Raw genomic sequence first — 16,337 nt, 5'->3', positions numbered from 1 at the left:
TACCTTGAGTTGATTTATTGCTAGTATTTAGAACCTTTAGGAAATGACTGCTTCTCAGAAGTGTCTTCCAGGTGTAGCTGGGTTTTGGGTTTTGAGTTTGTTGTAAGATCTTATTTCTTCAATTTGTTCGGGATAAGAAGTTGTTGCCTGTTTGGACCAGCCCCTAGTTCTTTGGCACTGGCCCACAGTATTTTCTATGACCCTTAGGCAATCTCAGTCTTGGTATACTGGGAAGAATGACTGGTTAGAACAATTATGCCACTTTGGCTAAAGTGGTGCAATCGGCAATAACAACAGCATCAAACATAGCCTAGAAAATAACAAACTGAGGTAACCATTAATTTGCCACCTTTAACCATATGAACTAGATTTATGGTTATATAACAAAATCTGAAACAAACCAGAAAACTATATGCAGTAAATAAACCCTCAATGTGCCAATTTTACTCTCAGCAGAAAAACTTTAAAAGGGGTAGGGGAAAAAATAGAAAACTAGAAGAAGAGGAAGCAATTAGAAGCAAGGTCAGAGGATAAAGGCAGATCATGCAAACTTTCAGAAACTGGTGCAGAAGACAGGAGAGAAAGAGGAAAGAAAGAAATAGAAGGAAGAACATAATAGAACAACCACCACAAAAAAACTAGAAACCTTGTTCATACTCATATAAAAACAAGATCAAACAATGAAGGAAAACAAACCAAACAAAAAGAAAAGAGAAAAAAAAAGTCCCCTTCCAAGTTTGTCTCAGCTGTCACTGGTAGACAATATGTGGAGACATAGTCCAGATCTGTGTTGATTTATCCCAGCAAGCCAAAAGTAGCTTTCTGATGGAGTGGTGAATAATCCCAGGAAATCTGCACCTTTATTTTCCCTGACGTTTAGGCTGGTTTCTGGCCCTGAGGCTGGCACCAGACCTGTTGAGCCTACATCAGTCAGTGCACCTTCTGAGGGCTTGAACTCATTTGGGTGCCGCTAGATGAACCCAGGCAGCTGTTCTGAGTTCTAAGCTCAGTTGGCCCCTCTTCAAGATGGCTCCTGGCCAACTGCCCTCTCCCGTGGGACATCTGATCCTGCTGCACTCACCACCAGCCAATGCAGTCCTTCACGTCCACTGCTCCCTTTCATTGCTGCATCTCTCCATTGAGGCCTCTGGGTTCCACCAGTCACCGTGTGTCCACAGGTTTGAACTGCTCCTTCCATACAGTGAGTCTCAACTCAAGGAGAAGGTACTGCCCACTACCTCCTTCTGTGTTGAATTTTCTCTCTTTGCTCTCATCGTGGGCTTCAATTCTTGCTTCAGGTCCTTTCTGGGCCAAGGGAACCCACTTCCCTCCTTCTCCTCTTCCTTGTGTTTTTGTATTCCAGTGTCTGGACAGCAAATCTCAGAAAGGCTTTTCCTCTGCTGCTTACCATTCTGCCATCTCTGCATGCCCTGGCCACTCTATGGTGCTGGTCAAGTGACCTGCAGAGCACCAGTCCTGCACCACTCTCATACCAAAGGGCCTGGTCCTTACCTTGAGCATTGCTTCCTGGCTCCAGTGCAGATCTCTTAGCCTGGTGGCACAGATCCTTCATCCCACTGGTGCATACTTTCTAACTTCCACCACTAGCCTTTGGACCTTCCCAACACAGATCATTGATACAAACTTGCTTGAGACATGGTTGTGGGCTCTAGGCCTGTAGACCAGTTGTTGGACTCGTGGAAGACATTGCCATAGGCTCTAGGTCTTCAACTAGACACGTGCAGGACATTGCTGTGGGATCCAGGCCCTCAGCTAGATTTTTTTGGGCCTTTAGTGCATGGACAGATCTCCTATACTCTTTTTGTACTTGACTTTTTTGGGTGAATATTAAATAATCCTATAAATTATGTCTCCTGTGTTTAATCCATTCCCTTGCAAACCCTGACTATAATAGAGGGTAAGATTTCTCACCCATGAATGTCATGCTAAAGACTTTGATTCTTCCAATGTAGCACCCTTTCTCATCTGGAGAAGGATGTAGGAAAATGAAGTGATGCAACTCCAAACCAGAGAGCATCCACATGGTCAGACACAGGCACTGTCTGGTGGAGCTGTGCTCTGTCCCATTTCCAGCTTCACTAAGACATACCTTGAACCCAAATTGGAGTCTTATCTGGAACACCAATGGCTTTTGCTGGCACCACATCTATTTTTCTCTCTTTTTAAATAGTATGAATCTGTCTTGAATTTTCTAAATTAAAATATGGACACACATAGGAAATAAGTAAAAATAAAGAACATCAGACTAAGATCACACAGTAGAGAGAATGCCCTCAGGAAACACGAGAAGAAAGATGTCTCTGGTCAGGTCCCTGCTTTGGGCAGTCATTGAAGGAATGTGTTTGAGTTGTAGGTACAGGCTGGGTGAAGAGTTACCTAGAAAAGTCCTTGGATGTAACAAAGGATGTTCATAAATGCTCACTGAGTAGGTATACACAGAAGAAATCCTATTTTGTCTTAAGACTCTCCAGTCAAGATATACACTACAAAGAACTCCTTCACAATGTCTCTCATTTCTCTTTTAGAACCCTTTCACAAATTACCACCACAGGCTCTTAGAACCACATGGTTGGACTCATATGGTTATTGATCCTCATGATTCTGGTCTCTCCCAGTGCCAATCCTGCCCTCACTGATGCTAGATGAATGTTCTTAGATATTCCTTTCACCTACATTTTGTATGCATAATATTATTACTTTAAGATTTTAATTCCTATCTTTCTCAATGTAATAGATGTAGAGTTTTAAAAGTCAAATAATTTTGAAAGATGTATAATGAAAAAAAATTGCGGGCTTCGGTCTCACCTCTTGCAACCCCTGAATCTCACTCCCCAGAGGCAACCCTTACACCCTTTTCTTTTGGTATTCACTTCCAAATTTCTAAATATTATGGTGAAAACACTCTTTCTTTATATTTCAATTTTAGATACTGCTTAAAGACTTTCTCACTGTGGAACCTAAGATTTTAGTCTTTAACACTCCCTCTCTCTCCCCATATTCCGTCTCCCCCATCCAATCAAAGCAATTACAGTACCCTAAGAGTACCTCAGACTTCAGCATTGACAGTGGAAACCTGGCTGATAGCTGAGCAGCCCAGAGCCCAGAGGCATTGCTATGCTTATTATTTCTTTAGTGGTAACACTTCTGTATTTTGTGGAAATAAATGCTTCGGGAAGGTTTGTACAAATACTTGCATGCATCATATATATAGTTTTAATAAAATCATAAAACTCTTATGAATACAACATATCAGGTCATATATTAGTTTCACTTTCTCTATTAAAGACAGCACTTTTAGAGCCCATGGTCATCTTATTCAAATTTGATCTCCATATCTTTAGGCTGCTGACCACTGTCACTCTACACTTCCCTCCACCATCCTTTGCTTTGCTGGTCTTCTCATGTTTCCCTGAGTATCATGCCTTTATTTCTTAATTCCTTACTTTTAGTGACTTATGCTCTCCAGTAACTTCTTCAGAAAGGGTATCTGAAACTATTGCTATTCCATCCCCATGGAATAATTGGCACTTTGGCTGAGTATATAATTTTATCATGAAAATTGTTTTCTTACAGAAAGTTTTAGGTTCTATATTGGTTTCTAACTTTCAGTGTTGCCATTGAGAAGTCTAACACCACCCTGATTATTGGTAACTTGACTGCCTTCCCAACTGGTAGAAGCTTTCAGGCTATTCTCTACTCTGATGTTCACGATAATGTGCTTTGGTGTGGTCTCTAACTGTGCTGAGTACTGAGTAGATATTTTCTTCTTTTTTTTTTTTTTTTTTTTTTTTTTCTAAAATTTTGAGGTACTAGGTATTTAACCCAAGGTCTCTGCACTGAGCTACATCTCTAGCCCCTTTTTATTTTGAAACAGGGTCATTTTATTTTGAGACATGTTGCCCAGGCTGAGCTCAAACCTATGATCCTTTTACCCTAGCCTCCCAAAGCACTGCTACTCCTGACATCAGTAGGTGTTTTATGGTTAATCTACAAATTCACCTTCTATCAACCTACCATACAAACTATCATTACAATATAGTCAGTATATACTTTTTATTTGAATGTAGTTTTATAAACTACTTAGGTTCTGTGTGTATGTATTTTTATTTATGCAAATCACATTGTATGACATTGTTTCTTTGTTTTCATTGAATTCTGTTCTAAAAATTTTCTGTGTTTTATGTGTACATGGAATCTGTTGCTCCCAACTCCTACATCATATGCCATGGTATGCATCCAACATTGTACCTATCTAAATTTCCCTGTTGTGGGCACCCAGGTTGCCTCCAACTTCCTACTGCCAAGAAACAATGCTGCAGAGAACATCCCTGCACATGTCTCAACAGATCTCTTAATTTGGCAACCTGAGTCTTTTGGTTCAGGGAACATTTCTCACATTTTTCTTTGTTAATTTCTTCTTTCCCATTTTACTGTTCTCTTTCTGGAACTCCTATAATCTTTAAATGTTGCATTGATCCCATTCTTTTTCTCTTCTACTTTTTAGGTTATTTTCTCAACTTTGCCTTTGACCATTGACTTTTTACTGTAACTACATTTTTACTTCAAGTCACTTTTATATTAGTTTTATATTAATGATTTTACATTAATTTCCAACAGCTCTTCTTAACTTCAAAATACACAGCAACCTATTATTTTATATACTACATTGTTTCTCATCTGTTAATATCAGATGCAGTTTATAAAAGTTGTCTTCTACTCTCTCCAAAGCTTATATTCTCTTAAGTTTATTTTTGTAATTTTTTTGTTTGTGCCTTTTCTTTTGGATATTATCCTCAGTGAGCTGACAATCACTGGCTGCATGTTAAGATCTAAAAACAAGACACAGAAAGCTTAATGGAAACTCTGTATGCATGGTTGGGACTTGTGGGGTAGTGAGTTCAGTGGGTCCCCTAAAAAAAGAATGCTCATGTCCCAGTGTTCAGAACTCCTGAATGTTACCTTATTTGGAAAAGGGGTCTTTGCAAGATAATTAAATTAAAAATATTCCGATGAGCATATCATCCTGGATTATGTAATGATCCTAAACCCAATGACAAGTGTCCTTATAAGAGTGAAGCAGAGAGGGAGACTTCACAGACACAGGAAAGGAAGAAGCAATGTGACCATAGAAGGAAGAGATTGGAGTGATGAGGCTACAAGCCAAGGAATGCCTAGCTGCCTAGAAGCTAGAAGAAAAAAATTAATAAATTCTCCCATTGAACCCATGTAAGGAGTGCAGACCTGCCAGATTTTGGATGCATAGTCTCCAGAACTGTGAAAGAATAAAATTCCACTCTTTTAAGCTGCTTACTTTGCACCAATTTGTTGCAGCAGACATAGGAAACTAATATGGTGAACCTTGTGGGAGGTGCTGGGGTGGAGACCTGTTTCTATTGTCTTCCTCAAATACCAGCACAAATAGATCTGTCCTCAAGACATTTTCCCCACAGAAGAATCCTCTAAACTCCTACCAGATTGCTGCATTTCTGAGAAAGCGGAAATGGGTCACAATAATAACAGTTTGTGGACTGTCATTAAACGCTCCTGTTTTTCATTATAACCTGTCAAGTCCACCCTAAAATGCACCTAAGGTGACCATTCTAATCTTCCCTGATTGAATCATCTGCAGAGAGTAGATCTCCTCACTGGTACAGGAGTTCAATGGGGCAAAAAATTGTCAGACTGTCTGGGGATTGAGACCTATGATAAAGCAAGGCATAAGGACTTTCAACCAATAATCTTATTTGTAGCACCATGCGTAACCATTCCATCTCTGAGGGATGTCTGAATTCTCTCATTTTTTAGTATTTGCCATGTTCTTCAGGGCAATTGGCTTGCTTTTTAAATTGGCATTCCTTATAAATTGACACTCATTATAGGCATTTAAATCTTAGCTTTCCAGCTACTATGTCCATCACTTATTTTCTATCTTCAAAAATTTGTCCACATTTCTCATCTGTTTTCATTTCTCTTGTTCTCTTGTCTTTGTGCCTTTGTTAAAAGTCTTTTCCTATATAAGCATAGTTTCAAGAAATGACCAACTGGAGTCGATCTGTAATGCTTACACATGAAGTATCACCTTATAACTTGTCATCTGAAGAACTTAGCCCATTCTGACAATATATTAAGTTCAATTTTGCTTAAGATCCTCTAAAGTATTTCTTGGTCTTCATATTCCACAATGTGTTCCATTCTTTCATCTTTGCTTATAGCACAGCATTACCCTTCCTGGAGTATTCACTCTTGCATATTCTTTTATCCTAGTACATAGTTTATATTTTGAGCAAAATCCCAATCTGTCACAAAACCATACCTGATGACATTAGACTACACAGATTTGTGCTTCCCCCAAATGAATTACTATATCTGCTATTTATAGGTTAAAAAACCCTCCCATTCCTTGTTTCAAGTACATTGTCTTCTTGACAAAACAAATTTCTTTAGGGGAGCAGGGACCATGCCTTTAAGTTTATGTGTTCTTTGCAAATACCATGATATTGGACACTGAGTGCTTGCAAATTGGTGCAAATAAATTCAAGTCACAAATATGGGATTTGATAGCCATTACACTATAGGATAAGGCTCTTTTGATAATAAAACCTATATCCCATTCATTCAACTTGTTGACAGAAAGTTACTAAGTAGAAAGATGGATGAATAAATGAATTCTTAGATACCATGTTCAGTACTGGGCCAGGTGCAAAGATTTTTTCACTCTTTAGAATTATTGAGATATTTAAAGCAATGTTCACTATCACATTCCCACCATCTAGAACAGCACTGGCACAAAGGGACTGCTCAGTAAGTATCTTCTAAACAGAGGTTAAATCTGTCATTATTTGGGAGGCATTAATTTCGAACTGGTGAAAAAGAGAAACGTCTGGCTTACCCAGAAAGGACTCCGAGGACTAGGTTCAAAACAAAGAAGGATCCAATGATGATCAGGGGGATGAAGTACAGCCAATTCCAGGTGGCTCCTAAGGCATCATTGGTCTGAAAGAAAGAAAAATGGTTCCTTAGTACTTAAAGCCATATATTCCTTCACACACAAGATGATGTAATATACACGGTGAAAGTTACACATTACTGCACCCACCCCAACTTGGTTTTTACTGCAGGTTAACTCATATTTTGCTATGAACATAGTCAAGACATTTCATCAGCTTCTCCATAGTAACCTGAGTGGGAATAATTTAACATCCTCACTTAATGGATGAGAAAACTAAAGGTAGAAAAACCAGATACTTTTCCAAGACCATGCAAACACTAACTGGTTTTATTATAGTGCTTGCTGCTTAGAAAACAATTAAAGTTTTCATACCTTTTTCAGCCTTTGACCTGAGGTCTAAGTTTTCTTCTTGCATCACCATAAAACCTGGACCAGACCTTGCCAGGAAGGTTCTGGATGGAATAAGGAATAAACCTACATTTGAAGAGTGGTCACTTGATCTCTCTCTCTCTCTCTCTCTCTCTCTCTCTCTCTCGCTCTCTCTGTCTGTGTGTGTGTGTGTGTGTGTGTGTGTGTGTGTGTGTCTCTCTCTCTGTGTCTCTGTGTCTCTCTCTGTCTGTCTCTTTCTCTCTAGTGTTAACACAGTACAGTGAAAAAGGGATAGAAACTATACTCTGGATTCTGGTGTCTCAAAATGGATGCAAAGCCCTTGAGTGATTGGGAATTGAGGAAGAATTACACTATACAACTTACCCAATGCAGCAACACTTGGCAGGATGTCTTACTAGATCCTTGAAACAGAGCAAATGAGTAGGCTGAAAGTTCTAATGTGTGTGCTTCTCAGTTAAGGGTTCTTCTCAAGCTCTGCCTTGACTCTCTTTCCCTTACTCTCTTAAAATTGTTTTTCTGAACTGAAATCACTTCCAACCCCGCCCTGTCCCTCACACATAAACTTTGACACCCACTTGAAACTCACAACAAACATTTTAGGCCCAATTCATTAGGGAATCAAGGCCATGAAGGTGAGACATCATACCTAAAACTGATAGGCTAACTTAGTAAAATTAAGATCAGAACTCAGAATTTTTATGGTAAAGTGTCTCTTCATCCCTTCAGTTGATATCTTTTTCTCCCACTTGCTACTAAGCTTTGAAAAAATAGTTTGATTCATTGTCCTTATGCCTCCTGTGGATTTATATTTATATATTTTTTCTCCCAAATTGTCTCATTTTCTCTCTACTTCCCATTCAAATATGTCAGTCCACAGAGTTTAGTTGCCCATTGATCATGACAGCTACCACTGTACTGTAGAGTTTTCCAGGCAGAAGAGCTTGTAACGCAAACTCCTTTCAGCAAACTTGTGTCTTTCGTTTTGCCATTGCACTCCTTAGAGAGACAGGATTACAACTGAAGCAGATTTAAAATTAAAATTAACAAATGATAAAACACTTTCTAGTTTGAGTGGGTCAAAGGCAAAGACCTGCCGTTTTCAGTGTCTATGATCCAGCTCTTTGGTTCTATCAGCCCTGGACAGTTAAATGCAAGTAGGAAGACATGAACAAGACATCGTAGACAGTTTTTTGATTATCAGAAGAAAAACATGGAAGAACTGGGTGCTAAGAGGCACAGTGGCTATAATGGACATAGGAAGCTGCTTTTTTAATAGTGAAGACATGGGCTATGGGCATAAAGGCAAACTGAATGATCCTTATATAGCTACTTTTACCTTTACTCATGACAATAAATCAAGAAGTCTGTAATGATGGGTTAGCTCCAATAATTTGCTGGTGGGTTCCACATCAATAGGTGTCATCAACTTTCTGGCCTGGTCAATCCTCTTATCATTCTTTGGCAGCAAAGCCTAAGTCCACACCTTGTATCAGGCTGAGACTCAGTCGCCCGTAAACATGAAGTCATATCAACAATGGCAGCCATGTGATGATGACCTCTGAGGTATCTCTGCTCTCACGAGTAACTGAGCTATTATGGTTTGAGGATAGCACAGAGCAGCATCACACGGATGATTCTTTGCAAGGGCTTCTGTACAGTGAATAAGTTCAGAATTATGTTCTTTTCTTGCTATGATCTGTAATAGATGAATGTATTTTGTGGAAAATGGGCTTCAGTAATTGGAAGAACATGGGAAATAGCAAGCTATATGTGTTCTCAAGCCTGTAAGAAGACCTATATGTGTGCTGTGAGGGGGAGGGTATTTACTTTGTTTACATCATTTCTTAAATTCCCTGATTGTGGAATCCTCTTTTTCAAAGAAAATCCATTAATGCATCAGGGAATACAGTCTGTAAAACAGAGATAAAAGGGTTCCCTTCACTGACTGGAAGCCTGGAATATGTTTCCCAACTCCTCTATAAATACTAATCTGAACAGTCTTTTTTAGTCCCTGTTTTATGAGGATATTTTCTGTTTGCTTTAACTATATTAAGGCAGGAACCTTAACTGTCTTCTTACTTTTATATATCATATATATAGCACCTGACAATGGGTTTGGCATACAGAAAGGCTTAACTAATCAATAAATAGCCACATTTTTAAGAAGATGTTTCTCTTGTTAATAATAAACTAGTACACATTCGTTCTAGTATAACCTCTCCAAGTCTGAAAGTTCTTCTAAATTGCTGCAAATATCATCCACCACACCACCAGGTCCTCTTAGATGAAAAAAGAGGAAGAGAAAAAGAAAAAAAAAGCCAGAAAGACACCAGCCTCAGCAGCACCATACACTAGGGGTTGTTAAAGATGACTGACAGCTTAAAAGGTTCCTCTGGAGAATGCAGCTTGACAGCTCCCTGAGATTACTCACCAGCCTTTTAATAGACTTGCCGCACCCCGCTGCACACCTTGCACCCTCCCTCCACCTTCCTTTCAGCTCTTCTGCTCCCACCCTGATGAACCAGGTGGCTTCCTCTTCCCTCCTGTGCTTGTCCTGCCTCCTTCAGGACCAGGGGACATCCCTGAGCAGGAAGTGGGCAAACAAAGGACTTCAGGCATCTCTTATTTGAAAGGCAAGGTCCTTTCTGATGCTAATTAAAGGTTCCATTCCCTTCTGATTCATCATTATTAAAACCTTAAAACTGTCCAGGGTAGGAGTGACATCTACTAAAGTGTCTTTTGAGGTTTAAAAAAGCAGCAATCAACAACTCTGAATGCAGCAAGCATCCTGACACCATGCAAAATGGGAGTCAGAAGAGCGATGCCAGGGCAGCCTTAGAGTTGTGGCTGTTTTCCCAGTGTCTGTCCCACAGCAAGAGGAAGAAGGGAGGGCACTTTGGGAGACAGAAGAATCTGTTTCTTTCATTCTTTCTTCACTGCGTCCACGACAGAGTCATAAGGCTCACAAGCCGCTTCCACGTTGGATGACAGTCTACTTTCCCCTGTAAGATCCTGGGGGAGGAGACTGCAGCTTCCAAAACATGTTCTGCTGATTCTAGACCCAGGAGAGTCTCATGGGGCACCTTTACCACCCAGCCTTTACCTTGGAGCAGCTCAGTGTAAACTTGGCCTCTCCCAGCAAAGAATGCTGCCCAGGGTGCTGTGGCCTTTTCCTTCTTCCCTGTCCACTGAACACCTACTGCCACCGTTGGCTCTGGGTATAAACTTTGAATTGAGAGATGCCTAGGTGACTAGTCAAGCACAGACTCTGGTTGTGTTTGTATTTCTAGGGAAGATTGGCTTGTGATTGGGACCTAGTGGAGAAGATCTGCCCTCAAATAACTTCCAATTGGATGGGCCTCGAAAAGACAGTGAAAGGAGCTAAGGAGACTTGTACTCATGTGCCTTCTCACGCTCTCCTCCTGACCCCCTGCCCCAAGTAGGACACTCTTCTCTTGCCTTTGGATATCAGAACTCCAGGTCTGAACTGAACTTGAACTCTGAGACTTGCACTGGTGGCTTAACAGAGGCCTCTTGCAACTTGGCTTGGACCAAGGAATACACCATCAGCTCGCCTAGCTCAGAGGCTCTAGATTTAGACTGAGCCAAACTACTGTCTTCTCTGGTTCTCCAGCTTGCAGACAGTCTGTTATGATACTTCTCAGCCTCTGTGATCACGTGTCCCAATTCCTTTAATAACTCCCCTCTCCTATGTCCTATTGGTTCCCTGTCTCTGTCACACCCTGACTAGCAATACCTACCAGGTGTCAGGTATTACAGAGAAGTGCTTTCGTTGAGTTAGTGTCTTCTTATTCAGGGTGCTGATGGCCCTCCTGTCTACAACACCTTCTCCTAGACTGGCAGTCTGGCTGTTCTTCCTCCTTCTCACCTGGATCTTTCCTGAGTGGCACACACATGCAAACATGCACAAGGCAAGGAGATGACAGACAGAGAAAGCAGTCTGGGGGTGGCAGCCCACCTGCACAGGAGTGCTCAGCGGGTACCAGTCCTGACACCGTGGGAACACGTTTCTTTGGGAACCTGCCTGATTGAGGGTGGTGAGCTCACCCACTCCCTGTGTAAACAGGCACACATGGCAATTATCACATTAATCTTCGGGGGTGGGGTGGGAGAAAAGATGATGAGAGGTGGGGTGAGAGGAGCAAGATCAGAGAAAAAGATGAGGAGGTATAGAGCAAGAAGAAGGGGCTCCATGGTTCCCTTGGCCTGAGGCTGTGAGGGCCGGGCTAGGCCTCACAGTCTCTACCAGTGTTCCATAGGGATCTGTGAAAAACACGTCAAAGGCCCCTTGTACAGGAACCCCCATCACAGAGCATCTCTCACCAGGTAGGCTGAGTATGTGAGGGCTGGAAGGAAGGAAAACACTGATTCCAGGGTCTGTTCAGAAATAAAGGGTCTCTTGGGGCTCACTTGCCTCCCATGCTGGAGGCGGCAGGGGCTACAAAATCCTGGCCAGCTTATAGCAGGGTTTCTTTAATCATGGCATAACTGCTATTTGGGGCCAGATATTTCTTTGTAATGGTGGCACTTCCCTGTGCTACCTATTCACAGCATCCCTGGCTTCTACCCAGTTCATCTTAAGATGACTCTTCCAGTTATGACGATCAAAAATGTCCCCAGAATTTCCAAATGTCCTGAGGGAAAGAGGTAACAGGTGGACATGGGAAAAGCTTCTGGTTAAGAACTGCTGGTGCCAAATGTTCATCTCAAGGAGAGAATGGACTTTACTAATTAACAGAGAACTCATCTTGGAAGCCTACTGGTATGGCCACCCTGAGCTACCAAAAAGGCCAGGCCATTCATTTCAGCAAAGACATCTGCCTAAGCCCTTGCTGGTCACTGCCATTGACAGGGATATTCAGAGATCAGTGAAGCGGGAAAGAGAGGGTAGAAACTAGGAGAGATACAATTCCTCCACACCTTCCTGCACGGCCATGCAGGAACCTCATGGCCATCCTGTACCTCACGAGCTGACTTGCCCACTCCTGACTCCCACTTGCTTCCAGCACCAAGCATGACAGCTCATTTCCCACACCAAATAACTTAGATTCTGAATCTCAGCTGAAATGTCATTATTTTGTCCCATAAATTTGTGTTTCAAGAAGGCCCATGAACTGAAAGCCACCTTTTGCCTGCCAATACTTGGTGTGAAAAAGAATCCTTCATCGCCACTATGTACAACTTTGGATACAGTGATCGAGGTAAAGGTGAATGAGTTGAGCCTTGTAACACAAGGAAGCAAGGATACTTGGGGGTAAATATGCCCAGGTAACCAACAATCCTGAGAATGATGGATGCATCAATACAGTCTTACTGGTTTGACAGACATTTCATACAATAACTTCCTACACTTACTGAAGACTACAGGCCAATCAGAAAACTCACCATTACGGTGAATACTACTGAACACCTTTTATAACTGCAGTCATCAAGAGAACTATTTATGAAATTATAAAAACCTTAAGATGTCTAAGATTTTATTTAAAAAAAAAAAAAAGATGGCTGGGTGAGCAGGTAGAAAGAGTAAAGATTGAAAGCTCCAAGGGAGCAGAAGCACCTGCTGCCACCCAACCAGGAGGCTCAGCCTGCCAGACCCAGGAGGCCAGGCATTACTATGTCTCAGATGCCTGAGCATATTTAATAACAGTGCTAAGTCTCCCCACACAAGCAAGCTCCAATGCAGCATCTGGCTTAGCCAGGGGACTGTGAAAGTAATGAAGGCTCCCCAGACAGTTTGGTTGCTTCAGGTCCCTTAGACTTGGTAAAGTCACGTCCTCCCCAAGGGCCTGGATTATGAGAGACTGTCACTGAAGTTACAGCAGTGCCTTACTCCAGATCTTAATGGACATTGAGGAGAAACTATTTGGACACTTATCCTTCCTCTATTCATCTTTCCCCTCTTCTTTCTTCAATGGAAAAGTCTAGAAGAACCAGGTAGGCAAAGAGGAATAGCAGAAAAAGATGGTACTCTCCTCCCCATCTGCAAGTGGTGAGATGATGGTAGTAATACTAAGGTCAGGAACCCCTGGCCATGGAGTCAAGCTCCAGTTCATGGACAAACATGGCTTCTATCTCATGTGTGGATGGCCATTGCTATGAATGCTGGACAGACAGGTACAGAGGTGTCAGTGAAAATCCATCCACACTCTTAGAAAGACAATTCGAGGGGAACTATCAACCAGAGGCTTCCATGCTCAAGTCTATTTGAGTGAGAGCCACAAAACCCATGCAGCTCTTGGCCATGTTCTGCTTACATTTACTTTTGGTTATGTTCTAATAATTCTAATACTGATGTCATATGATGTTTATCCTGTCCTCTCCTCTTTCTGCATTCTGGTCTAGAAGCCCAGAAGGAATGGGTTTTCAATAGATCCTTTACAGAAGTCTTCTAGTAACTTTTGAAGTTGGATTTCAGTTACAGTAGGGTTCTGTATTATATTATTTCTCCATTTGTGCATACTTGAAAATATCTGTTAAAAGGACTACTTTTTCTAAAAGAAATTTAAATAGGCCTATGTAGATTTCAAAAAAAAATTATTTTTTAGAAAATGGTTGAAAAAACAATGGTGATAAAATGAGAGGACCAGTTAATGTGAATTTTTTTAACCTTATAATTTTCTAGACTTTACAGTGTTATGCAATAACTAAAATTGCTTTATTTAAGAAACAAAGATTATCAAGGAAAATTTAAAAGATGCTCCTCTGCAAAGACGTTTTCTCTGAAGGTTAGGACCACTGCAGTCAGGCCTATAAACACAGTCTCCTCAGGTTTCTGGGGGACAGACCTTTGCAAGGCCATTGCACAGCCAACAGAGGCAGCTGGCCTGCCCTCAGCTTTCCAGGCTAGGATGCAGTTTTGCTCCAGGAAAAGGCAAACGTGTTGCTGCTCGGTTCAATGTATTTTTCTGATACCACCCACCATCGTCACTCTATGTGGAATGACCAAAGAGGTAAATTCAAGCGGGAGTTAACAGAGAATATTCCTGCAGTGAACAGCGACAGCACCTCAATCCCCACCACAGGGTTTGCTAACAAAAGACCTGCTGCACTTTTCAAACAGGGTTAAGCACCACAAAGACTCAGAAGGAGTGGGGAGGCAAGTCTCAGAAGGGGCAAAATATGCGTGGACTTGATGTATTGTCTACTGTGAATACTCTGTGCAGTGTCCCTCCTGCTCCAGAAGGAATATACTGGGTGATACCAGGTGAGAGGTCTTCAATCAGTCCCTTGCTGGGTTCTCATCCCTGTCCTATGGTCATCAGGGATCAATCTGTCTGTCTACCATCACTTACCATTTTGCCAGTGGTTTCCACTCCCCTCGTGAGACAGTCATAATTTCCTATTCAATCTGATATGAGCCCCCTAACTTGCATCATTTTGCAGGGTTGGACAGAATCATAGCATCTTACACAAAAGATTTTATGGATTAGCAACAAAGATTCAAATCTAAGTAACTAAAAGGTACTCCACTAATTGGTTACAGAAGCAGAACCGTAATGCAGGACTTCTGACTTCCAACCCACTATGCAAAGTCCTTCTGGTCTACCTACTCTGTTTGGTACTTGATTATATATAGCTCTGTTGTCTCTAGTTATTTTGTGTGTAATTAGCCTCATGATTTCATTTGGAAGCTACATCAAGTTTAAAACCATGATTAAGACATTCTGTCTGAACGTTAAGACCACTGAAATCATGCCTGTCAATAGTGAAATTTAAAGAAAGAAGGCATGAAGATAGAGATGTCATGTACGGCTTTCTGCGAATGTACTTTTACCTGGACTTGAGTATGTTGATTGCCCAATCAACACAATAAGCCATTCCAAGGAGACAAAAACAGGGATGATAACACTTCATAGGAATACACATATTCATTCAACCCCTTTGAGGTTGTACTGTACACAAGATCAACGAGAAAACAAATAGTCCTAAAAGGCTTCAATATCCATAAGAAAGCTAAATTATGAGCACAAATTAATATACTAGAAAATAGAACAATAAAGGCTGCACGTAGGCATTTATTTACACTTATTTACAGACCTTTTTTATACGTGTTCTGTTTCTTTTACATATTGGTCCTCCTTTCCTATTAGGGGTAAATGTTTCTCTAAGACAGAACTGCATCTTTTTTTCTGTGTTCACTCTACCAATGCCTCGGATATTACTCTGCAAACAGGAGATTGTCAATAATGTTGTTGACTAATAGAAGATTATAAATCTACTGGCATTCTTATGCTTCACAGACTTATATGAGTTTCTTTCTTGGGAAATAAATACATCCCCCATAAAATGGCATCTCTGTTGACGTGCAGCAAGTACCCTTAGCTAACTCAAATATTCAGCATAGCATATGAGAACAGACACTCAGAAAAGCTTCAGACATACATTTTTCTTGGCTTTTATTCTTCCCTCTTTAACAGATTCTGAGCAGAAGGTGAATTAATTTATCATTGAGTATCTCTGTTTTAATTAATGATTGTGTTTCAGATTTTTTGCAAGGTTGGTTAGCCCAGTGAGTTTCCTGAAGAAGCCTCAGGACAGTCAGTTTCACTTATTTTGTGACCACAGGAAGCCCTCCTGCTCCTCAATAAGAACAGCTTGAAAGCAAAAATCCATGTCTTACAATTGTTTTTTCTCCAGAACCCAAAACAGCATCTCTGGAAACCATTCTCAGTAAATTTCATTGACAGCAATGTGGTGATAATGAAACACCCAGTCTTAATGCCTTTTTATCACCTTAGGCATGAAAGGACATGGGTGAGGTTCTCCAGGGTGGCCCTCCTGGTCCAGTTCCCTACAGCACACTGAGCTATAGGTGCATTAGATATCACTCCCTTCACCTCTCAGGGCCACTAGAAGAACTTAGCAGCAGTCAGAGTCCTCAGAAGCTGGCCACTTTCTCTTGTGAGGGGCCACATCCACCTTCCCCAGTGCCGTACAACTACTGTTTATAGGACAC

The 16,337-nt window shown here is 41.2% G+C and overlaps 1 protein-coding gene across 7 annotated transcripts in view; it reads right to left on the bottom strand.

The window, feature by feature from the left end:
* Positions 1-16,337, bottom strand: part of Cacna1e (calcium channel, voltage-dependent, R type, alpha 1E subunit) — a 468,116-nt gene that overhangs the window by 141,934 nt on the left and 309,845 nt on the right. For all 7 annotated transcript variants that reach the window (XM_005374993.2, XM_013521375.1, XM_013521398.1 and 4 more), the window contains one exon: positions 6,911-7,014. In XM_005374993.2, coding sequence (XP_005375050.1) covers positions 6,911-7,014 — 104 coding nt within the window. The remainder of the gene's footprint in view (positions 1-6,910; positions 7,015-16,337) is intronic.

This window comes from Chinchilla lanigera, unplaced genomic scaffold (genome assembly GCF_000276665.1).
Source record: "Chinchilla lanigera isolate Chin_1 unplaced genomic scaffold, ChiLan1.0 scaffold00005, whole genome shotgun sequence".
Lineage (NCBI taxonomy): Eukaryota > Metazoa > Chordata > Mammalia > Rodentia > Chinchillidae > Chinchilla > Chinchilla lanigera.
Note: the sequence above shows the minus strand (reverse complement) of the source record. Positions and strands in the feature narration are given on the sequence as shown.